The sequence below is a fragment of the Ascaphus truei genome, chromosome 4, assembly GCF_040206685.1.
Source record: "Ascaphus truei isolate aAscTru1 chromosome 4, aAscTru1.hap1, whole genome shotgun sequence".
NCBI classification, from domain to species: domain Eukaryota; kingdom Metazoa; phylum Chordata; class Amphibia; order Anura; family Ascaphidae; genus Ascaphus; species Ascaphus truei.
In genome coordinates this window covers 232,006,841-232,032,156 of record NC_134486.1, presented here as the reverse complement: position 1 = coordinate 232,032,156, position 25,316 = coordinate 232,006,841, and the positions used below count along the sequence as shown (strand labels likewise).

The 25,316-nt window shown below is 41.8% G+C and overlaps 1 protein-coding gene across 2 annotated transcripts in view; it reads right to left on the bottom strand.

Moving 5' to 3' along the window:
• The window catches only part of SYNJ2 (synaptojanin 2), a 162,245-nt gene that overhangs the window by 40,689 nt on the left and 96,240 nt on the right, over window positions 1-25,316 (bottom strand). For both annotated transcript variants that reach the window (XM_075596992.1, XM_075596993.1), the window contains 9 exons: window positions 22,771-22,963; window positions 20,083-20,241; window positions 16,020-16,176; window positions 15,204-15,321; window positions 13,207-13,425; window positions 9,283-9,361; window positions 8,465-8,633; window positions 2,976-3,149; window positions 1,588-1,719 (listed from right to left, as the gene is read on the bottom strand). In XM_075596992.1, the coding sequence (XP_075453107.1) occupies window positions 1,588-1,719; window positions 2,976-3,149; window positions 8,465-8,633; window positions 9,283-9,361; window positions 13,207-13,425; window positions 15,204-15,321; window positions 16,020-16,176; window positions 20,083-20,241; window positions 22,771-22,963 (1,400 nt within the window). The remainder of the gene's footprint in view (window positions 1-1,587; window positions 1,720-2,975; window positions 3,150-8,464; window positions 8,634-9,282; window positions 9,362-13,206; window positions 13,426-15,203; window positions 15,322-16,019; window positions 16,177-20,082; window positions 20,242-22,770; window positions 22,964-25,316) is intronic.

The window sequence follows — 25,316 nt, the reverse complement described above, 5'->3', positions numbered from 1 at the left end:
AGTGCTTTATTTAGGGCCTTTTTCTCTCTTTCAATCTATTATACTGCCCTTATAGCACCACCGACACATCATTGTAGTTTGGATTTTTCCAGTGTTGGTATTTAGCTGTGTTTACATGTCTTGTGGATGCGGGGTCCTCTCTTTCTCTCTTGCATATATATATATATATATATATATATATATATATATATATATATATATATATATATATATATATATATATTCACACACCTTTTTTTTTTGTTTTAAAGTGCCGCTTGGATTGTCTCTTTAAGTAAGGTGTGGAAATAATCACTATGATCCTGGTTTACCTGTAATGAAAGAATTAAGGTTGCTCCCTGCTAAATAAACACTATCTTTTCCCTATGCGTTCTTACACGTATATACCAAAATGCAAGGTGCTAAAAGAGATGCACCCACTATTGGTATATTCTATTGTTCGCATGCAATTGATTTGTGAATAAAACATTATATGTTTTTTATTTGACGTTAGAAAAAAGGCACATAGAACTGCTTATAATTTGTACATTTCTGATCACTCCAGCAGTTAGATAGATAAACCACTGTAGCAACATGGTATTTAAATTGAGGATTTGCCTAAATAGGTTAACATTTGTTGTGATGGCCATTCCAAAGTGTAACTTTCCCCCAATCTGTTTAGAGCAGTGGTTCCCAACAGAAGATTCATGAGGTGCCTCCAAGCATTGCACCCCAAAAATATGTAATGGAGGATCCCAAGCAGTATAGTGAGTTTCTGAACCCGTGTGGGGACTGCGCACTCCAAACTGTACCTTTGTGTTGGTGGTATAATTGTCACTTACAGCAGGAGCTTCCAAAGTCGCTCCCCACAATGCTTTGCATCCTTAGTGGCTAGGCATTGTGTATCGTGACTTTTGAAGCTCCCGCAGTAATTGGCAGCTACTGCTGCGGCCAAGTTTATTCGAGCATTTGCCCGTTCTTGGCCGCAGCAGTAGCCTGGCGCGCGCCCGAGAGTGACGGGCTCGCGCCGAAGCAGCGGAAGAGCGCCCTCCGATCGGGGCGCTCTCCCTACCGCTGCCGGGTCCGCCGGGTCCCCCGGAACCCCCTGCCGCTGTCCCGCGATCGCGGGACACCAGGGCTCCCTCGGGGAGCCCCTGGACGCGCGTGCAGAGGGCGCACGCTCCCGAAGACGCGTGACCGTGCGTCTATGACGCGCGGCACGCCGAGGGGCGGCCACTAGCAAGCCGGGAAATCTCCCGGCTTGCGGATCTGGCCGCAGTGTGATTAAGTGTGTCGGTAGTGTATAGCACCAATGCTGTCTGCACAGACCAGGTGCAGTTTGGGGCCTTATTAAGCGTGTGTTCCCGCCACCAGCTCAGCATGCTACACTGCCTGGGATAGGTCATATGGTTTTGTTAGCAATAGTCTGAGGAGTAGGCAATACGATTTATTAATTAGGGGTTTGTGAATCAAATATTTGCTAGGAGGGAATGCACAATGTAAAAAAATCTTGGGAAACACTGGTTTTGACAATTGTACATTCACCCACTTGGACCATTTGTCTCTTACAACTTAAAATAGGAATCACTTCCTAAGCATTCTACTTACTTGGAGGTGGTGGTCTTTGTGGTGGACCTATACGAGGCCTGTTGGGAACAGACAAAGACCTGCTCGGTGAGCGGGAACGAAACTCCCCAACAGCTTCAAGTTCCTTCTTCAGGGCCAGTAAGTCTGGATCATCTAGGTAGTAACAAGGAAGGGAGAGGGAGTCGGTGGTATGATACCTTTTATTGGACCAACAAGTAGTGATATGTTACAAGCTTTCAAACCTCTCAGGGTCCTTCATCGGGTGTCATCGTCTAGGTAGGAAGCAAAAGTGGCAGTAAAAGGGGTAGCCCCTCCTGTGACTAGAATGAACTAATCACAGTGATATATGTAATGTAATGTGTTAAATGTAAGTGTGTGCACCTACATAATAGTAATAATAGAAAAAAATAAAATCAGACAAGATTTTAAAATATATTTTTTAACTTTCCATGGTAGCCTACAGTATGCACTAAGATCATATTGGGTACAGGGACACCTTCACCTAATGTGTTACTTTTATGTTTGTAGCGCTTATTCCCAAGTGGTCTCATATTATTTTGTCACGTGTATTACTGCTGTGAAGCGCTATCTACATGGATGACACTATACAAAGATATACATACATATAAATATCAGACGGAGTGTTGCTCTTTTTTCCGTCTATACAACTGCTCCTATAAAGCCCAGATATGCCGGCATTTTGGACATTTTAGTGACAGTCTAAAGCATTTGCGGCAAACTTGGAGTGGTTCATTTTAATAACAAATATCACTAGACAATCTATCTTTCCCACAATTTGGCATTCTTTGCAACCTGTTGGCGGAAAATCATTTCAAACAAAAATGGGAATAGTATTATTATCGAAAGAATATACAAAGACACATTTGAGAAAGTGTACAGATGCGTCGACGAGTATTCTATACTTGCCTTAAACTTGCCTTGGAAAATCTGGGGCTATCACCAACAAGATCCAGGTACATGCTGGGTACATGCTGCAAACATTTCAGTGACATTGCTGCAGAGACTAATGGCCCATCGGATTAACACAGCAGGTGTCCCTGGCAGTCCCATTCAGTTTGAATGGGATTGCCAGGGACCCCCGCTGTTAATCCGATGGGCCATTAGTCTGTCTGCAGAAATGTCACTGAAATGTTGCAGCATGTACCCAGCATGTGTCCAGCATGTACTTGGGTCTTGTTGGTGATTCCCCCAGATTTGTTTTAGAATACTCGTCGGCACTACAGTAGGCTAATAAAGGAACAGAATGAAGATGGGTAGTGTACCATCCCCTATAGTGTGATTTAATCTATATGCTAAGAAATCATACTTAAGACCGCATTTTCCTTTTTTCAAAGAAATGGTATTTGAGAATCGTGTCTGTATTCTGAAGCGGAACTTGCCAATAATACCTTTTAATGAGTGTGGCTTCTTTGGATTTGCACCAGAGACTTTACTTGAAGAAGATGCCACTCTTGCCACCAGATGATGTTCATTCCCCTCCGACATGTCATCTGCTGCTGTTGCTTTGTCAGTCACGAGATGCTGAGGCACCAAATCATCACAATCGTCATCCAATATATCACCTGCAGGGAAAATAGCCTTCTTATTCTCTCTGGTTGAGATAAATAGACCTGGTTCAAAATCTACTTGTTGCTAGGAACTTGGAGTTATATTTACTAAGCAGTCTTCTGAAAGGCAAAAGGCATCTTTCCATAATGAAACACACCTTTCAAGTCAATGGACTGTACGGTGTCCTCCAGCACCGATTTGTGTATTATGGAAGAAGTGTGCCTAGTAGATATGGTCCTTTAGGCTTATACTGTACTTTTTTTCTTAGCCAAGTGTTACATATAAATTGGTCACTTTGTTTTTTTAAGTGCTATAATGGAAACCAGAGCTAATTCTCAGATGGAAAATAGCTTTAAAAACTATTTGGATGTAATGCATCAAAGTCATTACTCTGCAAAACTAGTACAATATGAAACTAATCTTACCCCAGAAAGTGCTTTCAAAAGCACTTTGTTCTAAAATCAGATTACATTTTTTGTTGCTCTAGTATTGTTAGGCGACTTTGATACATAGCCCTCATTATGCAAATAGAGGAGAAAATAACTGTGCTCTGATCCAGCTGCCATGTTTTGCAGCGAAACCACAAGTGATAGGGTGAGTGTGAGGGTCAGAGTAAAAAATTGAATTCAGACAGGGTATAATTAAAGCAGCAATCCTGAGATGTACCTCTTATTTTTAGCTACTGAGATCCATGAGTTCATGAGGTACTTAATGGATACTTACTGGCCTAATGACAAATGTTAAAGCACTCTCCAGGGAATTCTAAGTGTGTGTGTGTGTGTGTGTGTGTGTGTGTGTGTGTGTGTGTGTGTGTGTGTGTGTGTGTGTGTGTGTGTGTGTGTGTGTGTGTGTGTGTGTGTGTGTGTGTGTGTGTGTGTGTGTGTGTGTGTGTCTATATATATATATATATATATATATATATATATATATATATATATATATATATATATATATATATATACACATATATACATACACACACATATTTATAAAAATGTTTTACCAGGAAGTAATGCATTGAGAGTTACCTCTCGTTTTCAAGTATGTCCTGGGCATAGAGTTGCGATGACAAATAATACATGGTTACAAATACAGTTACATAAGTGAACATATACACACATGTACAGTCTATGCTTTCCTAAGAATATATGTACATATGCAGCACTAACAATGCTTGTAGCATTTCACAAAATGCACATGAGAGTTCAAGGAATTAAGAAGCATACAACAGGAAAAGGAATCCCTGCCCCGGAGAGTTTACAATTTAAATGGAATGTTGGGAAAGAGAGGTTCTGTCAACCTTACTGAAGTATGAAGTTCTACAGTAGTTCTTCAGTAAGAGGAACTGAGTGGAAAAGGTTGAGGTTTGAGACTGCAGTAGAGACAAAGGGGCCTATGCAGAGAGCAGCGAATTTTCGAAATTCGCCATTTTTTGGAGATAATCGCGCAGAAAACAGCAGAAAATGGAGATTTCCGAAAAACGCGCCAATTTTTCTTTTCTATTTGTAAAACTCGCCTCGCGGCTGGCGAGAACCGCAATCTCGCCAGTTTAAAAAATATCCGTATGCAGAGAGGCGCGAACGGCATCTAGCGGCTGTTCGCGCCAATAAAATGGCGCGATTGTCTCCGTTTTGCCTCGCCAAAAAAACTGCCGCTCGCGGCCATTGCAAAGGGAAAAAAAAAGGCGCAAATTTGTTTTAACACATTTCTGAAGCGCGCATCTCGCCAATTTAAACTCGCCACACGCATCCATGTTAAACATAGCAGAATTCGCACTTTTCTGCATATGGAGATTAAAACTCTCCAAAAAAGCTACTTTTTAATAAATTCGCCAATTTTAAAATTCGCTGCTCTCTGCATAGGCCCCAAAGTGGATGGAAAGAAGCAACTGTGTGCAAAGCACAAGGTACTGAGCAAAACCGAAGTTTAGACTGAGGTTGGCACAGAGTAGATTAGATCCTTGAAGGTGAGCAAGAGAACTTTGTACAGTACTGTAGGTAATACAGAATTTTATTGGAAGGCATGATAGGACTTTATAGCTAGAGATGAGCAGAGACTGGGCTCAGAGAAATTGAGATTATTCCGGTTTAACATTTTGGATGGATTACAAGGTGTGAAGCAGGGAGGCAGTAGATACTGTAACAATAGTTTAGGTCAGCGGTGCGCAAAGTGGGTGGCGCAGGATTTTTTTTGGGGGGGTCGCGTGCGGTTGCAGAGACCCCGCACTCTTCCCCGAGGCATTTAAATTAAATGCCGGGGAATCACGTAGGGCCTCTGCAACTCACTTACCTGGGTTCAGACGGGTTGCTGAAATGTGGCGCTATGGCAACAAATGACGCCGCGGTGCCATGCGGAGTGACGTCACAGTAATTTAAAAAAATAATGATTTACTACTTTTTTTTTTGATTCACTTTTTAAATGACAAAATATTTGACACTTCTCCAGTTTGAAGACAAGACAAGTTATGGACCACAAATGGTGAAAAAAGGGGATAGGGGGAGTTAGAAACTAGTGACAATTTAGTCTTTTAAAGCTTTCAGATCTAATTAAACAAGCACAAGGCACAGTACGTCTATTGAACAAGTTTCCATGGTTCAGTTTGTCTACTGCAGGTTGGCTCATTTTGCTGAAGGGAGTTACTTACTGGAAATGTCACTGCCTGTGAAGAGAGCGAAGCTGGTTCAGTGTCTCTTTGTGAGCTTTCCCTTTATCTCCCTGTACCTCACACACAAAAATAAGATTGGATAAACTTCAGGGTATAGGCTCATTGTGCGCCTGCAAAATTCTATGAACAGCGCAGCGTACATGGTCAGAGCCATATAAGAAAACAAGTTATTACATTGTTTTTGGAAAATGTGTGATCCTTGTAAACGTTAACATAATTATAAGCAAAATATGTATCTGAATATAGTCGATTCGACAACAAGTGTGTCAGACCCACCAACATTTGCACATAAAAATAGGTACCACCGTAGTTCCTCTACTCGTACTGGGTGGAGGCCCTTCCAAGGACATACTTGAAAATGAGCGGTAACTCTCCATGTATTACTTCCTGGTAAAACCGATTATAAATAAATACATTTTAAGCAATTCGTATGCAATTCGTATGCATATCAGTTAACCTATGCAGCTTATATAGTGTTTGACAATGCATTTGAATTCTATTGGCAATGTAATTCACCAAGATGTTTTTCTACCCCACTGCAATCAAATCAGCAGTAAATGCATCTGTGCTGTCTTTAATTGTTTAATTGTTATGTAAGAATGAGCTATATAAGTACAAGGGATTGCATAGGCTCCACAATCCCCTGACGAAGTGACGTTCCCCATCACGAAACGCGTAGGGAGGAGCCTAAAGTGAACGTCAATCAGGACTCTCATCCACTCTCCGGTCAGTTCATTGAACCGTGACGTCAGCACGCGCAAGTCTGGATAGCGCGAAACACACGCGACCAGAGGCAGGAGCTGACAGAGACTGGGGTGTGCTGTGGGACAGCCGGGTCGGGCGTTTGAATTGTTTTTAAACTCACGGAACTTGTGAGTTTATTTCTGCAGCTAGCTAGGATGCGTCATTAAAGTTTTTTTTACTGTATTGCGCAATCCTCTGTTGTTTGTATATCCCCACGCTGGAGACACATACAGGAGAGCAGCACAGAAAGAGAAAACATCTTCCAGAGACGGAGTTTCTTCAAGGATCCAGGAGAGACAGAATCAACACGTGGGGTTCGGGTTAACCTGTGAACGTCTGGATTTGAAGAAACAAAGATACAGATTCTCTCAACTGCATGAGACCCACTTTATATCTAGTAAGTGGGCATTTCATTTAGAGGCATACAGGGGAGAACTTCATCTACTGTTAAGTCAATACTGCGCAATGTGGTGTCTCTGTTTTTGTCTCAATCAATAGGAACACACTTGCTGCAGGAGAGTGATTTTATTCTACCCAAATCAAGGACAGAGTCCATTTCACTTATTGACTTTGAAAAGACTTCACTTCACTGATATATCCTTTATAATATATTATATTGTATTGTTAATATTATCACTTTTTGTATGCGCCAGGTATTTATTCCACTATTGTATTATTAACCTATGCAGCTTACCACACACAAAATAAACTTCTGTTTAATAGGTACAGCTGGTCTTACAGAACCCAAAAAACATGTACCTGCTAAATAGCTACAGTTGGAGAGTATAATGTTTATGTATTAAATTGATTGCAATATTGTTCTTGAATGCAAGTGGAGGGCACAAATATATATATATATATATATATATATATATATATATATATATATTTTGTGCAGGCAGGAAGTGACTCTTTAAAAACAAATCCCTTTTTCCCTGAAAAGAAAGTGTGAGATTTGCTTTGTAATTAAGAAAGCAATGGTTCTCAGCTCTGACTATCAGACTTTCATACGAGATGGTCACAAGAACTAAATAGCCCTGTAACATAGCAACACAAGTGCTAATAATTCTGACGGGTACTGCGCACAAAGAAAAAAAAATGTAACGTCAAAAACCTTAGCTTTAAAAGAAAAAGGAATTGAAGAACATTCATTTTTGTAAGGATCACATCAAAAAGTTGTTTTTATTCAACAAAAAAAGGACTCATTATTATATAAATGTCATTAACCCCGTCAGTGCCGTACATCCGACAGCACCACAGTGAGAACTTGGAGTAGCGATTACGCGGTCTTGGTCAGGCGACTAATGACCTGAATGGAAGTCCAGCGTACTCTACTTCCTGTCCAATTGCAACTACCACTACCCATGGGCGATGAACACAGCCAGCCCTAATAAACGAGCAAAAACCTCATGTGCAGGCCCTTGTGCCGTTCAAGAGGATGTCACAAGGACAGTGAAGGGGTCAAAGCAGCAGTACAAGCGTTTTTTTAAAAATAGGTTTTAAGCAGGGGGTCTCCGGAGCTGAACTGTGCTGATTTCAACTCGTGGGACTCCCTGCTTCCAGAGATACTTACCTCCATATGGGGTGCTGATATCTCTGCCGTTTAAAGGTCCTGGTTACGTGGGCAAATAGGAAGACACAAGGGATGATGTCACGGCTTTCTATTGGCCCGCATGACATTTAATCTGCCATTTCGATATCCCCAAGTTGCCCCGCCGGAGCTGCTACCGGCACCCCCTACGGAGGTAAGTATCTTGGGAAGCAGGGGGTGTGATATCAACGCGATTTTTTTTTCTCAAATGCTTGTCTATTTCACCCACTAAAGCCTTAATAGGAATAGTGTATAAGAAAATACATTACCAGTAATAACAAAACCTTAGTTCTTACTATCAGACATTGACCACCACTTATTTCACTCACCTTCTGATTCGTAATCCAAACTGGAGAAGTCAAAATTTTCCTCCAGCAGGCAGGAGTTGGCATTGGGTGACATGGGTGCAATACTGTCCCTATTACGAGCAATTTCCTCTTGAAGGCCCTTGAGCCAATTCGCAGTCTTAGGTCTTATTTTTACAACTTTGCCTTTCACCTAAAACAGGTAAAAAATATATTTTAGTGGTACAGTACAACCTTAATTCAACAATGGCTAAACCAGGCTCTGCGCATCAATGTGGTCAATTTTGAAGGAGCAAACTTGAAGAAAAGGCAAATGCAAGTCATTGTAGCAAAGTACTTTTCCTGGTCTGTAACACTTTGCAACATCGAGTAGTCAACAGGAAGAGGTAAAGGAGGAGTTACAGAACAGGTATCAAATTGTGTGCCTGTGTGATGTGTAATTTTTTCTCTCTTCACTCTGAGTCACAAAGTTTGCCAGCTTTGGGGATCTAAATCCCTCTAAGAATCTGTATCAAATGGCCTATTTCTTACATTTAACATAACTGCATGGTCATTATCCACACTAGATTTCCTTTTTAGTCAATCAAACCACATATTACCACAATTCAGCAATTCATTACCATGTACTGTATTACCACAATTCATCTCGTGTAGAAAGAAAGGATACCAGATATAAAAGATTCTAATGTTCCTTGACTTATTTAAGGTCTACACAAAAAAATGAAAGACACAACTGTATTTCCACCCACCATAGGTTTTTTGCCTACCCTGATTAGTTTGAAAGCTTTTAACTAGGGTTTAAGTGTACTACTGTACTGTATATGTTCTTTACTTTAATTCACCTTCATGCCATCCAGATCAAGAACATTCAAAGCCGTCCTGCTGTCTGCAAACGTGACCAGCATTTGCCCTCCATTGAACCTAAAATAAGAGAATCAGGGTGAACAATGAGTGCAGACAACAGCCTTGGTAATGGTTATACATAGTACAGGATACGTTTAACCATATGTACAGGGACTTGAACCCTTTTAACAGTTTATCTGGTTGAACTGAACAGGTTCAGAAAGTCAGCTGAGCAAAACATATTATATCACTGTTTTTCCCAAAGTTATAAATCAAGACACTGGGTCAGGGGCACACGAGACTGGTTAAGTTTAAAAGTTTAATGATAACATATATAACTTTAGGAATGCACAATCTTCATAAAAGAAAAGGGGCATACTTCATTGGCTCAAATGTTGTAAAAGTTTATGCTTTAAGACACATTGAGCCATATTTAATAAGCGATGCTAAGCCATAAGACACTTCCAGGCACCATCAGACACCTTATAATCCATTTATTTGCATGGGCCATAAGGTATCATACAGTGTCGGCTCTCTACTGCTTTGTTAATATGGCCCATTGTTTTTAAAATCATAATTTTCTAAAAAAAGTGAAAATACAGATTTAGGTTTCAGGAAAAATATTGGCACTCCTTACCACCCAGTACTATCCTGCATTGACCACCTCACTAAAAGTTAGTTAATCTCACTGACTTCCATGACTCACGTGCCCTTTCTCCTTTGACACTACATTATAAAATGATAGTCGCATGTCAGATGCAGTAAGTGACTTGCCCAAGATTACCCAAGGAAGTGAATCAATGACCTTGCATTTCCACAGCCGCCACTCTTGACACTACACCACATATTCTGGTGGATCATGAGCCATGTCAATTAGCATTGAATAAGCTGTAAAACATGACTATCCTTAGTATCCATCATTGTGCAATGATGATTGTTGCCATGTTGAATGAACACGTGCTTAACATTGGCAATGATGCTCTAAGCGGTGAATTTAGTTTTCTTCCAATGAGAAGTGAAATCATGAAGCCAGGCTTCATGTTATCCCAGTTTAAGTGAAGAAGTGAAGGAGCACTCGTGCTTTAATTAGGTTTACTGCCATGGGTGCTTGCTGACTGAAGAACCTCTGGTAAATCTCGAACAAGGGATTGATGCAGCACTCATGGGCTTCCAAAAGTGGGGTGTGTTATATATATATTTATTTATTTTTATCGTCATTTCGGTCCTAAACAGTGACACTACTAAACACCTCCTTTTACCCAATATGCCCTGTGGGATAGAAAAAAGAAAAAGTGAAGAAACAGTCTGCTAGGTGCCCCGATAGCACTGCCCAGCACAGCAGGCTATGACATCAGAATCATGGTGTATATGACACCAGTGCGTATAATAAAGAAAAAAGTGCATACTGTAAAAACAAGGGGTGGATATGAAAAGTGAACAGTTATTATACCAACATCATAAACTAAAATAAAACTGGAATCAGACAAAAAACAGATAGGAAGAAATAAGGTTATTCAAAACAAGTGATGGCAATTATATAGGTGATATATGGTTGTAACCAGTTCAGTAATTAAATGGCAAAGCGACCAATGAATACACAATGTAACATTTAAAAAAATAAAAAGTAATAGTAACAACATTCTAACGTCTATAAGTCCTCTTACTATCTAGCGATATTACAATATACTTCAATGCTATATATTTCATAATGTATATTTTGTACAATGTTACACTGTGTATGCATTGGTCGCTTTGCCATTTAGTTACTGTAAGGAATCTGGTGTCTCAGCGCCGTCAGCGCGACCATTGCCCACCCCCCGTCGGTACTCAGGCGTCCCAGCGACTGCAGCGCAGTTCCCACATACCTCCGTTGTCTGCCACTGGCACTCAGGCTCCTCGCCATCACAGGATTGCACCTACCGAAGAGGTGCCTGCTGAACCACGGCCTCTGCGTGTCTCCGGCTCCGTGCTCTATGCGCACACGTGCGTCTGTCACTGACCCCATGCGCATACGTACGTTAGTCACTGAATCTACGCGCACACGCGCCCTAGACGTTATGCGCACGCATTCCCAGCTTACAGAGCACACGCCTAACAGAGGCCTTTTACCCACTGCCCCCGCAGTGAGGCTTTGCCCCCAAGCACCACATGATTCCATGCAAATCAATGACTACACTCAGCTGGGCTGTAACACCTCTCTCCTATCAGGGAGGACTCCTTGCAGTCCTCCAGGCCTGCCGCCTCTTCCCATTGGCCTGCCCAGCTTTATTATGCCTGTGCTTCCCATCACTCGTCGCTCGACATAGTTCTGTATGGAAGCATTTGACTACTCTCTCAGTGACTCCTCAGGTATCGACGTGGCTTGGTCGACTAACCCCTCTGGCTCTCGACTTTGTCTCTACTTGGACTTCGTGACTTCCCCTATCCCTGACCTTGGCAACGGCAATAACTACCCTTTCTCTACTACCGGTACCGGCAAGTATTGTCTTCCTTACTATACCTGGCCTGGCAACACTAACACCACACTCCGGACGCGCTCCCTTTGCTGCGGGTGGGTGTATCCCTACGTCCCACCTCAGCACAGGGGACGGGTCTGGTCTGCGGGCAGCACCGGCGTAACAGTTACTGATCTGGTTACAACATTTACAACCTATAGAATTGCCATCTCTTGTTTTGTATAACCTTATTTCTTCCGATCTGGTTTTTGTCTGATTCTAGTTTTAGTTTATTATTTTGGTATTATAACTATTCACTTTTCACATCCACCCCTTCTTATTACAGTATGCACTTTTCTTTATCATACACCCCGATTTCTTCACTTTTCTTTTTTTTTCTATCCCGCTGGGCATATTGGTTGAAGGGAGGTGTTTAGCAGTGTCACTGCTTTTTGATTTTGATCATGAGAAAGGTCCACAGTTTAGGACCGAAACATCTATGTTTTCACAAGCACTCAACTTTTGGAAGACCGTGAGACTGCTGAATCAATCATTTGTTCGAGATCCCTGTTTAAGTGACAGGACAAAGGCAAAAGCCTTAAACCCCATAATGATGCCACTTGCGATGAAAGAAAGCAGTCAAGGGAATGCAGAACAAGGCAGGATGTTATCAGTGCATTCCACGGCTAGGTAATATTTCCTGAGCTGAGCAGCCCCAGTATTTAAACACACAGGTAATACACATTATAAGGATGTAGGCTGTCACAGGATAGGATCAAAGCAGTTTGGAGGCACTGGCGAGACTTTGGGCTTATTCACTAATATTCTATAGCCAAGTCATTCTCAAATGGCAATTGCCATTAATCTAAATAGCCATTAATTATCAATAATAGCTATATCGCTTTAGTAAATGAATCCCTAAGATCATAACTTACTCATTCTACAATACAAGTGAATAATCTCATTGATAAAATAGATTTGTGACTCATTCAGAGTTAGAGGCGCCTTTGTTTTCTTTTCTCATTTCAGTGTTACAGTGCAGGCAAAGGTTCATGACGATAGTTTTTTCTATGTGGCACATTTCCTTCTTTTATCACTTTACATTTTCCTACAGTATGTGAGAACAAAAATATCCTGAAGCAGAAATAGTTAACAATAGGATAGGGTTCTCTGACACGGCGGAGGAAGTCCAACACAGGAACTAAGTAGGAGACCATCCCCCACTTCTCTCTGGACCACTGGTGAAAGCACAGATTCTAAGATGCTATAGTGCAGCTGCACTGGAACCCTACATACAATGAGTATCCCCAAAAGATCACACGGTGCTCAAAGAATTCAAATGTAAACTCACTTAAAAATACTCTCTCTCTCTGGTTAATATGCTTTAATTCAGCATGATTTCTTACTCGCTATATTACACTCCATCAAACCCACAGCATCACCCACTCATTGTCTTTGAGAAATCTGTGCTAAGCGTGCAAGGCTCACCTTACAAGTATAACAGTGCCATAATGTTGTAATATCTGCACAAGTTCTGTACTCAGGTCTTCAGGGAACTCTGCTTTGTCTTCGGGTGTTGGGGAAAGGATGTGAACTTCAACTGTGGCATCGAGGGGGCCCTGGGAGGAGGATATTTCTTGGAATACTCTCTCCCTGGATGTCACATCAACCTCCTGAACTTCCACTTCCAAAATAGCCAGCACGGGCCTGTGTGTAGACAAACATACACTTCTCAGAGGGACAACATAAGCTGGGCTTTGACAGTATTGGGACTACACCAAATGTAATAGCTTATCTCATTTATGCTTTATTAGGACATCAAAAGTGCTTGGAAAATGTACAAGGGGAACAGAAGCTGTTAAGAAATGCAAGTTAAAAGACAGAGATGGAGAAGGATTTAAAAGGTGAAAAGATGGAATGGGGCAGTGAATTAGGCTAAATGGTCCATACATGTTATTAATTATTTTTTTCCGTGTTTGCAATTAAATTGCTTATAAATTGCTTCAGCTATAAAACCTAACACACAGGAGTTACATTATCACAGTTGAGCATCCAAGCAGTGAATAAGCCCCCTTCACTGTAGCCTGTAGCACACATTGCATGCACTAAACATTAGCAATAAGAATCATATTTGGCAGTGTTATGCTAAAATATATTCTGGGGCTGGAATACTCTGCAGCCCATTCACGTCAATGATCCCAGCTGCCATTGTGGTGGTTTAAATCTTTCATATTAGAGCGGCCTACAGTGCATTGCAAGGCAATGCATATATAATGTGTAAGGCAAAGTGTTGCGGGAAAGGATTTGTTTAAGTACAGTCATTGCACGATTATCAATCCATGGATCAATATATTAGTTGCAAATAAGTCTACAAGTCTTCAAAGAGTGAGGTTATAAGATCATAACCACACATTTGCTCAGAAGTGGAAAGCAGGTCTGGTAATAACTTCGGAGAAAGACACATCCCTCATGTCTATATTTTTGCTTCCCCATGGGCGGCAATTTTATGCAGATACCGTAAAACGATGTGGTCTTCTATTATGATCCAGGGTCAAACAGGCAAATACTTTATTTAGAAAACTTCATGATGCAGTCATTGGTAGCCAAGCTACTGATGATACATCATCTTCTGTAAGTAGAGTGTGCCAAAGACTACTTCCCACCAGAAACCCCTGGTTCAAAAGAAGTTAGTTGGTCTCCACAACACAATTTTACAGTCAGTTAATGAGAGAAAGTTGAGCATTAAAGAAACGTTCCTCTCATTCAATGGTGTTCCAGACAATTTAGCTGGGATCCTGTACTTTATAAATAGCTTATTTTATGTTAGTAAGGTGTTATCATTGTCCATGGAGATTTTGTTGCTGTTTTTTCTGATCAACATGGGCTGAGCTAGCAAGATGCATCGCATACATTCAGCTGCGAGAAATACACTCAACATGCCATATCATATGACAACTTTATGTGATTGGGGTTTCAATTTAGGATGTATTTTGGGATGTTATAAACGGTTCTATGTAATATTGGCATCGTCATTTTTGGTGCCTCATTCTTAGGCTGAACCCCATCAGTGTTTTCTGTTAAATGTTTACACACACACATTATTTTCCTCTCTCTTTATTTCTTCCCCTTTCGTCTCCACCCCTTTCCCCCCCGTCCAGTTTGATTTGCCAGTGCAACGATGATTTGACGCAACATTTTTGCTGAATTGTGAGCCCCGAGGCCAGAAAAGAAGCTGCCGTTCTGCTTTAGAGAAACTCTTGGTTCTAAAGCTCTCCAAAATAATAATAAGAAAGTAAACCCCAGTTCACATGAACAGTAGGGGCTGCTTTTGTAATCTCTTTGGAAATGAAGAGAAAATTCAGTGGGCAAAAGAACGCTTACTGCAGTCACCATACCACTACAATATAAATGACATGATTAATCCTGAATACCCACAATGTAATGACGGTCCATGAATAAAGAGTACGTTATACAGCAAAGAGTACCTGTGATCAGAAGACGGAAGTTCTGCTCTACCATAATACATCAGTGCACCTGGAGTCCACGTGTGTTTAATTTTAGTACTGAAGTCCAGATCATTGTCTAGAAGATTAATGTCTCCAGCTACACGTGGGTTTTGAACATATGCAACAGAAGATGTTAGGGCACGGTGGTTAGTATAAATTACATTTGGTAAGCAATTAATTGTATATAGCAAAGCTCACACTACATTCACTATGACAAACCATAGAGCAAATGTGTCTCATCTGCTCTATGACTATGTTGCACAGAACAGTTTCTTATAACAAGGGAAAGGGGGGAAAAGCAAAATATGACGTTGAATGTAAGCTGCTCATCAGCATAGATTTATTTTTCCTTATATATGTGTTATGTTCATTTTTATGTGTGGTGCCGTTATCCTTGCATTGTATCAATCTTCTGTATTTTGTGTTTTTTGTCTGCTTTTGTCATTATTTGCTTTCTACATTGGCACCATATCAAAATATATACTACATCTAAGTATGTTCTAGCTATAGAAAATAAAATGTAACATGGCAGGACTGAAATATCATTTTTTTTCTCTCAGCAACATGGAGGCAGCCATCTTTTATTTGTACGATCATATATAAATTTGCATGACATTGTCATTGTCTAGCACCACAGAACAACTTAGTACACATGCCACCATGTGTGTACACTGTTGGTAGCATATTCAAAGCTAATTTGAAAAGAATAATACATTCTTCAGATATACTATTTTGAGTCTGGCCTGGAGATAGCCTGTTTGCTGCTTACTTAGAAACAAACAAAGCAATCAGTACCCGATTTCTCAAACTGTAATTTCTTTCTCCACCACAACACTCTGTCTGTCCAGGCTGGAGTCCGGCACTTTTCACTTGTGTCGTAGGCTTCGGAGCCTATGTCATACTTGTAAGTTGGTCCAAAATGAATGGTTCCTTCATAGAAGTCTTTAAAAATCTACAGAAAAAAATCACAAATGTCGTCAATTTTATTTTGCCCTGAAGATAAAAAGTCAAACGGAATATGAAACATATTCAGCTTGTTTTTATGATGTGTTAGTTTGAGCATGATTTTGCATTTGTTTTGTATCCAATATTATTTTATCATTCTTTAAGACTGTTATTTTTATACTGCAGAGTGTAATGAACATATCATGATAGTATTTTAATCAAATCTGGTACATTAGGGGTTAACGTTGGTTAGATATTGACTTAAACATACAAAGAAATGTTTTAATGTCAGGTTAAGACCCTTCATGTGTCTGTGCTGATATACAAAGAGGGCTTAATTGAGGGCCGATGTCACCGATAGCCCACTAAAAGTGAAATATGTATAGTTTGTAAGGCTGGAGATGACAGCCAGATCATAGGCTAAACTTTAACATTCTTGAAATATCCCCTGTGCATCCCAGAGATGTGACAAACAGGTCACCCCTTAGTCTGAGGGCTATATTAAATATAGGATATCCTGGGTTGACATCTATTCTGAATAACAGCTACATATTTGTCACCATTCCCTTCCCTAAAGCCTTAAACAAACAATATAAACATGATTCTCCTGAACTTAAATATCAGCACGGCTAAAGTCATTCAAATAAAAGTCTCCTGCTTGCTTCGTCTCTGAGATATTTTAATTCATAGCCAGAGTATGTACGCACATTCTCTCCTGACAATATCCTATGAACTATAGAATTACATGTTCCCCTTCTTTTTGTACGTCTACTAAAATACCACTTACAGTAGATTGTAATACGTTTGATTAAATGCTAATTCATGCTTTAATTGCTTTACATCCTGACAATTGTGAATCATTCCCTCAAAAAAAAACACATCAATTATCTTAATTGAGCTTATAATGCTGCATTATGCATCCTTTCCTAGTCAAGAAAAAGATAATGGCCCATTAGAACATGTCAACTGTATTCCTGTTACTTTCATAGTACAGTGAATACCTATTAGTTAGGCTGAAAGCCTTACAGCACCAAGCCAGACCTAATAATGTAAATCATTAGATTTGTAGAAGTGCAGAACAATAGACCAACATCAAAGTTCTTCATTGATTAAGTTTTAATATACAAAGATTTCGAAACCTCACCAATGTATCCTTCACAGAGACAATACACATGAAGAAGAGACCTATAAGATATCAAAGCTCAATACATTATGATTTAATTGTAGCCCCAAGTACTAATTCATTCTCACATTTCCATGTTGAACCACTCAAGTGCTTTCTGTCTTTGCTTTAATAGTAATACATAATAATAATAGTTTTTTTCATGTATAGCGCTGACGCAATGCTATACAAAGATTTATTTTGCAGGCACAAGTTCTTTGGCCTGCAGAGCTTACAATCTATTTTTTAGGTGCCTAGAGCACAGGGACAAAGTGACTTGCCCAAGGTCACAAGAAGCTGACACCGGGATTTGAACCAGGTTCCCTCTGCTTCAATTGTTTTCAGAGTCAGCACATTTTCATGCATTAAAATAGGTTAATGCGCCAAGGCCCTCTTACAGAAACATTGATTTGAAATGATTAATTTTAATTAAAATGTTGCGCATCTTAGTGCAAATTATTAACGTCTTTGCTCTAACGTTTTAAATACAGTTACAGCTCAACATCGTTATAACGCGATCCGTTATTATTTATTTATAAAATATTTTACCAGGAAGTAATACATTGAGAGTTACCTCTAGTTTTCAAGTATGTCCTGGGCACAGAGTAAGACAAATAATACATGGTTACAAATACAGTTACATAAATGAACAGGGTATACATTATATACAAGACATTGCGTGCACAGTTAAAGAAAATATATACAGTATTATGGGCGTATGAAACAGTTACAGACCAGATTAAAATGTGAGACAGCCTTAGATTTGAAAGAACTTAAACTGGTGGTGGATGTGAGAGTCTCTGGTAGGTTGTTCCAGTTTTGGGGTGCACGGCAGGAGAAGGAGGAACGGCTGGATACTTTGTTGAGCCTTGGGACTATGAACAGTCTTTTGGAGTCTGATCTCAGGTGATAAGTGCTGCAAGTGGTAGGGGTGAGGAGCATGTTCAGATAGCTGGGTAGCTTGCCCATGAAGAATTTAAAGGCAAGACAGGAAAGGTGAACTTTGCGCCTAGACTCTAGTGATGACCAATCTAGTTCTTTGAGCATTTCGCAGTGATGTGTGTTGTAGTTGCATTGGAGAACAAAACGACAAATTGAATTGTAGAGGGTGTCAAGTTTGCTAAGGTGGGTTTGAGGTGCCGAGCCATATACTATGTCTCCAAAGTCAATAATTGGCATTAGCATCTGCTGTGCGATACGCTTTCTGACCAGGAGACTTAGGGAGGATTTGTTCCTGTAAAGTACCCCTAGTTTGGCATAGGTCTTGGTTGTCGCGAATCCGCTTATAACAAGATGCAAGCGTGGCTCCCAATTTTTGTATTCATGAATACGTTACAACACGATTATTGGTATCTTAAATACTTTATTGTACAATGCATACAATTGTACATTATTTCTAACGCGATCCACTTATAGCGCGATGTGATTCTTTGGACCCCAAGCACAGCGTTATAAGGGGGTTGAGCTGTATTTGTATTAATAGCTGATCTCTGAAATACATTATATTTTATATTTCTTTTGTTATCAACTGTTTTTATTTTATCTCAGTTTAACAAGGATACCGAAAAAGAAATAAAGGATGGGAAGGAGTAAAGAAAAATAAAATAAGTTACAGGGAAAGAAGGGGGGGTACAATATTGTTCACCTTCACAATGACAATCTCCAGCTTACACCAGACATACATGAATCGTTTCACAGTGGTCAATTAAAGTGGGACCGATATCGAGTATCTCGATTCAGTCTTTGGTCAGTGCAGGGAGTCCCAGCCTAGAGCAGGTAAGGATCAGTCAATAAGAACTGATTAAGTATGGTGGATTGCGTCGGGTGACCAAAAGGAAGAAAAGAGGACTCGCACTTAGAACGTTATGCTTGCAATGTCAAACAAGGGGAATTTTATATTCTCAATCCAGAGATCCCATATGAAAGCTAATTTTTCAAATGTACAGTACCATCAAAGCGGTCCTTTTTTTTTGTCTGGAATTGGACCTCCCCACGCCGCGGCCATGCACCTCGTTGAGGATATATGTATGATTAGTTTATGCATCCTATTATCTATATGCTTGCTAGGCCCGAGTAAAAGTGCTACCCAAGGGTTAGGTTAGGTAGGAATGCTAATCCCAAAATTTCGTTGATAAGAGTGAATACCTTATTCCAGGTATGGACACGTTCACCATACATAGAATAGGAAACCTGCTTAACCACAGCCCTGGAAACAAAGGAGTGAGTAGCTTTTATTATTTTATTGATATAGATGCGATGGATTCCCAAACATCTTCCCATTCTTGGTCTTTTCTCCCTTGTTTGTTCCACACGCATCATTTTGCAATTTCTAATAAAATGAGTAAAGGAGGAGTTAAGACGCAGTTATAGAATGCACCAATTAGAAGGACATGAAGCTAAATAAGCGCCTGTGTCTCATTTTTGTTCTACCTTTCATTTGTTCCACACAAAAAATAGCCACGTTTAAGGTGGCATAACTTTATTGCTTCTAATAAACTGCACCAGATGTGAGAAACTGTTTCTAGCATTTGATGCAACTGTGCACTTAAATATGGTATAGTGTGTCAAAATACACTTTTCTCTGAGCTGAGCCGTAGAACCCCATGGTTCAAACAATAACAAACTCTCAGGAACTCATTGCGTAGTCTATCACGGCCGGCAAGTCTGCAAATACTTTTGTGTGCTAGACGTTACATAAAATATGTGTGCCAGACATGGTATAAAATATTGTTGTAGTATAATAGAACATACTTTTCCATTGGCCTTTTGAAGTTGAAGTTGATCAAATTCCAGGAGCTTTTTCCAGTCTTGACGCTTAATAGAATAAAACACATCTTCATACGACAGGTCTAGGCGGTAGTTGAAATCCCCGCACCAGAACACATAGTCATGGGAGAAGACATTTCTGCCCTAATACAGAAAGACAGAATAAATATAAACGTGTCCATAAGATTACGGACGTGTTACATTGCGTTTATAAGTAACGTGTGTCGGTAGAAACACATTCCCATGTTAACCAACAAAAACACCATTTAGTAAACAACTTCCAAAAGAATTGATTTCTTTAGACAAATGTAACGAACGTTGGACTGAAAAGTCACTTATATTTTCCTTTAACAAACCAGTAATACTTTCTTTTAACCGCAGATTAGTAATTGCTTGTTCTTGCAACCATAATGATGTCATCTTACTTAAAAACCACTCTCCCTCAATTAGAGGAACAAGCAGAAGAAAGGAGAGAATATAGGACAGGTGGTTCCTGACCAATGCTGTGACATGACACAGTTACACCCTTCCATGTTCAATCGCACTATTTTTACAATTGAAGTCAACGGGAAATTTCGGACGGAAACTGCTTGATCGGCGGATATAGAATAAGTCCCTTAGACCAGCGTTTCCCAAATGGTGGGTCGCGACCCGGCACCGGGCCACGGCACCAAAATTGCCGGGTCGCAGCGAGGCTGGCCGCGCGGTGTCTCCCGTCCCCCCTGCTCAATTTTTAAAAAATGGCGGCGATTCCCCCCGCGGTCCCGCGCGCTTGCGCAGGGCCCGTTCCCTTCCTCCCCCCCGCTCCCAACGTGGGACAGAGGAGGAAGTACCAGCTCTCTGCGGCCCGCATCCCCCCGCGGCCAGCTTCCCGAGCTCACCTCCCGTGGCACCCCCTCCCGAGCCCACCTCCCGTGGCACCCCCTCCCGAGCCCACCTCCCGTGCCCCCAAGCCCACCTCCCGTCCCGGGCAGCAGGGGATATCGGGGGCAGCAGGGGAAAGCGTCCGGCGGCAAGGTAAGTCACCCCACCCAGTCACTGCCTTCCACCCAAGTGCCCCTGGCCCCCTCCCTCCCACCCAAGTGCCCCATGCCCCCTCCCTCCCACCCAAGTGCCCCTGGCCCCCTCCCTCCCACCCAAGTGCCCCTGGCCCCCTCCCTCCCACCCAAGTGCCCCTGGCCCCCTCCCTCCCACCCAAGTGCCCCTGGCCCCCTCCCTCCCACCCAAGTGCCCCTGGCCCCCTCCCTCCAACCCAAGTGCCCCTGGCCCCCTCCCTCCCACCCAAGTGCCCCTGGCCCCCTCCCTCCAACCCAAGTGCCCCTGGCCCCCTCCCTCCCACCCAAGTGCCCCATGCCCCCTCCCTCCCACCCAAGTGCCCCTGGCCCCCTCCCTCCCACCCAAGTGCCCCTGGCCCCCTCCCTCCAACCCAAGTGCCCCTGGCCCCCTCCCTCCCACCCAAGTGCCCCTGGCCCCCTCCCTCCCACCCAAGTGCCCCTGGCCCCCTCCCTCCCACCCAAGTGCCCCTGGCCCCCTCCCTCCCACCCAAGTGCCCCTGGCCCCCTCCCTCCTACCCAAGTGCCCCTGGCCCCCTCCCTCCACCCAAGTGCCCCTGGCCCCCTCCCTCTCTCCCTCCCACCCAAGTGCCCCTGGCCCCCTCCCTCTCTCCCTCCCACCCAAGTGTCCCTGGCCCCCTCCCTCCCTCTCTCCCTCCCACCCAAGTGCCCCTGGCCCCCTCCCTATCTCCCTCCCACCCAAGTGCCCCTGGCCCCCTCCCACCCACCCAAGTGCCCCTGGCCCCCTCTCCAGTCACTCACATCCGTCGTTGCCTGTAATTCACTGTTTGTGTCTGTGTGCGTATAGGGGAGAGCGAGTGTGTGTGTGTATCTGTATTAGTGTGTATCTGTATTAGTGTGTGTGTATTAGTGTGTGTGTGTGTGTGTGTGTGTAGCAGTGTCTCTGTGTGGCTGCTGTGTGTGTCAGTGGCTGTGTGTGTGTATCAGTGGCTGTTTGTGTGTGTATCAGTGGCTGTGTGTGTGTCTGTGTGTGTATCAGTGGCTGCGTGTGTGTGTGTGTGTGTATCAGTGGCTGTGTGTGTGTCTGTGCAGGCCCTATAGGCCAGTATAGGCGATAAAATTTTTAGTGGGTCACGAAGGAAAAGTTCAAAAATAACCGGGTCACGGAAAAAAAAGTTTGGGAAACCCTGCCTTAGACCGTACAAAGTAGTGCGGAGCTAAATGGCACTTCGAGGCCCATTCAAATGAATGGGATGGAATGTACCTTCTTGCTTAGCACTGCTTAGTAAATATATCTCTAAACCCCTCAAACATGCCACTATCAAAGCTTCAATTTGATGCTAGGAGGGGCTGCAATTGTAAAGCCCCTTAAAGCAAATGGGGGGAAAAAAAACACTCCAACTTTACAGGCAACAAATTGAATTTCAGGTCTATATGCCCATGGGTGCCAGAGGAGCAACGGCACTAGAGTGGCACAGCCACTGTTGCAGATTGAAATCATGCGATCACTCCTTGGGAGCGATCTAGCAATCATGATGTTGCTCATGGCGCAAACAGGAAGGGAGTCTTCCTCTTCTATTCCTGTTCAGTTCGCATTAGCGTTCCGTCTGTGCTACTTATCCGCTTAACCCCTGAGCAGAACAGCGAGTATAGCTCTTACCATGGGGAAGCTGAGTTTCTGAGTGATCTCTTTATAATCTTCATTCCGTTCTTTCACCTGGTTCTGTCCCGCGGTGAAGTGACTGCAAATGAAGCAGAAGCTGGTGCTGTAGAACTGGAAACGGATGGCCACTGCTCCTTTGTTGCCAGTTTTTCCTCCCATCCCAGTCTTAACGGTGTCCATCGCTACATCTCTGGCCAGGAAAAAAACAAACCAAATAAAAAATATTCCTCGAGCTAGTTTTATAAATATCTAGATGCCATTTTTTGCAGCCCTTAAAAGTTATGGTTACCACCTTCCAAACAAGGGAAGTAGGGGCACTTACTCCTGATTATCGATGACACACCTGTGCAGTTGTCATTTGACTTGAGAACTGATGGTACAGTACATGCCATGAAAGCAACATGTAAAAAAAACTGGTGATTTAAGCCAGCGATGCGCAAACTGGGGGGGCGCGAGATTAACTGCAGGGGGCGCGGGGTTTACAGAGGCCCCGCGCGCTTCCCGAAGGCACTTAAATTAAGCCTCTGTAAACCTTACTTACCGTGGTTCAGCCGGCATCTGGAGTCACGTCACCATGGCAATGCGGCGTCAAATGACGCCACAGGGTCATGTGACGTTGCGGGGCTATGGCAACGTGACGTCATGGCGCCCAGACGCCGGGAACCAAGGTGAGGAGGAAGGGAGTGGGCACGCGGAGAGGAGGACAGCTGGCAGGGGATTGCAGGGGGAAAAGATTGTGCTCCCCTGATTTAAGCCACTGTGTTGTTATCATGTCTGACATTGTCTAAGCAAGTTGAAGCACTGAAGCTATGAGCAAGATGAGGGTATGAGGGTATGGGGCTAACAATGTGCTTATGTATGTATGTGTATGTTTATTTATATAGCACCATCCAGATACATAGCGCTTTACAGCAGTAATACACATAATATTATAACACATAATGGGAATGAGCGCTTCAGACATAAAACAATAGGCAAATGAGTCCCTGCCCCAAAGAGCTTACAATCTAAGTAATGTTCAAAGTGCCTGTGAATGGGGGTGGTGAAAACCGCTACTTCTTTATTTACAAACTTGCATTTTATTTTCAAAGAACAAGGGATTTATCTGAGAAAATCTGTCTCCCTTTCTATTTTTAAAGCAGAAAAGTTGCTTACATATTGTTATAAATACAGTCCACAGAGTTTTGTCCCAATGTTTAATAAAGGTTGATCTTTTTTTTAAATGAGCCCGGATAACTACCCCTTGTTAGCCACTTTGAACACACAGATATATGTAAATACTGTACACCAAAACCTTTTAAAATAGTGTATGAAGAGCTTTGCCCCATGATTTTAAATGGATTGTCCAATTTTGCATTGATGCAGAAATACTGTACAACTACTTTTTAATGTCACTTTAACCACTAAGTAACAAAGTCAATTAAAGCTGCAACTCAATAAAACCACTTATTTAAATAATTTTAGCATGTTTCATTGATATTTTTTAAAAGCATTTAAAACACGCTACTAAACATAACTATGCACAGTCCATCAAAAATACCAAATGATATAACTTTACTGTTTTGTTTTTTTTGCTAGTTTCTGACTCATACAGTATCTGAGGAAAAAAATGACATAGCAGTTCCAAAGACACTACGTAATAAAGCTGTAAGGAAATTCATGATGGCTGGTTTAAAAATGTACTCAAGTGTATAATCAATATTATAGTATTTCAGCAAAATGGAAACTACTCGAGGAAATATAAAGACAAGTAACAAATCTTGCTTCAAGCAAAAATATTATAATTTATAGGGCCACCAGCAACTTTCCCAGTATCCAGAACTACAGTCTTGACTTGGCCCCATGTTGTTGAGCGAGCGGGAGGCGGAGAGAGGGGTTGTTGATTTCATACATCATATATAGAGTTCCAGTATGAAGTCAATATAAGATTACACGGTTTTATTGTTGAAACTCGACTCGGTCCACACCTGGGACCTTTATCTTGAACTCTATTGGACACTATGTATGTTCACCCGGGCATTATCTGGCATGACACACACTCACATACATTGTCCCCTACACTTAAATAGTATAAGAACTTAACTAGTATAAATCAGACTACTGGAGAGGGTGCTGCTTTCAGAATACCTATAGAGTACTGCATAAATATAACAAAGGGATAGGCACACCATAAATAATGTCTTTCATTGGCCCAATGCTTTCGCAACCCTCTGGAGGCTCTTGATTATGGCTCCAGGGGGTAGTCAAAACATTTGGCCAATAAAAATGTTATATATATTTTTGCATATATACATAAATACATACATACATACATAAATATACATACATACACACACACACACACACAGGCGGTACTCGCTTTACCGACGAAATGCGTCCCGCTAACCATCGTCGGTTAACGGACTGTCGGATTGTGGGTTTTACATATCAGGACATAACTATCATCTGTTCCTTAGCAGGTCTTAAAATTAGGTAAATACAACCTCAGATGAACAACAACACATGACATATTACACCGTGTCATGTTTTATTTAACAAAAATA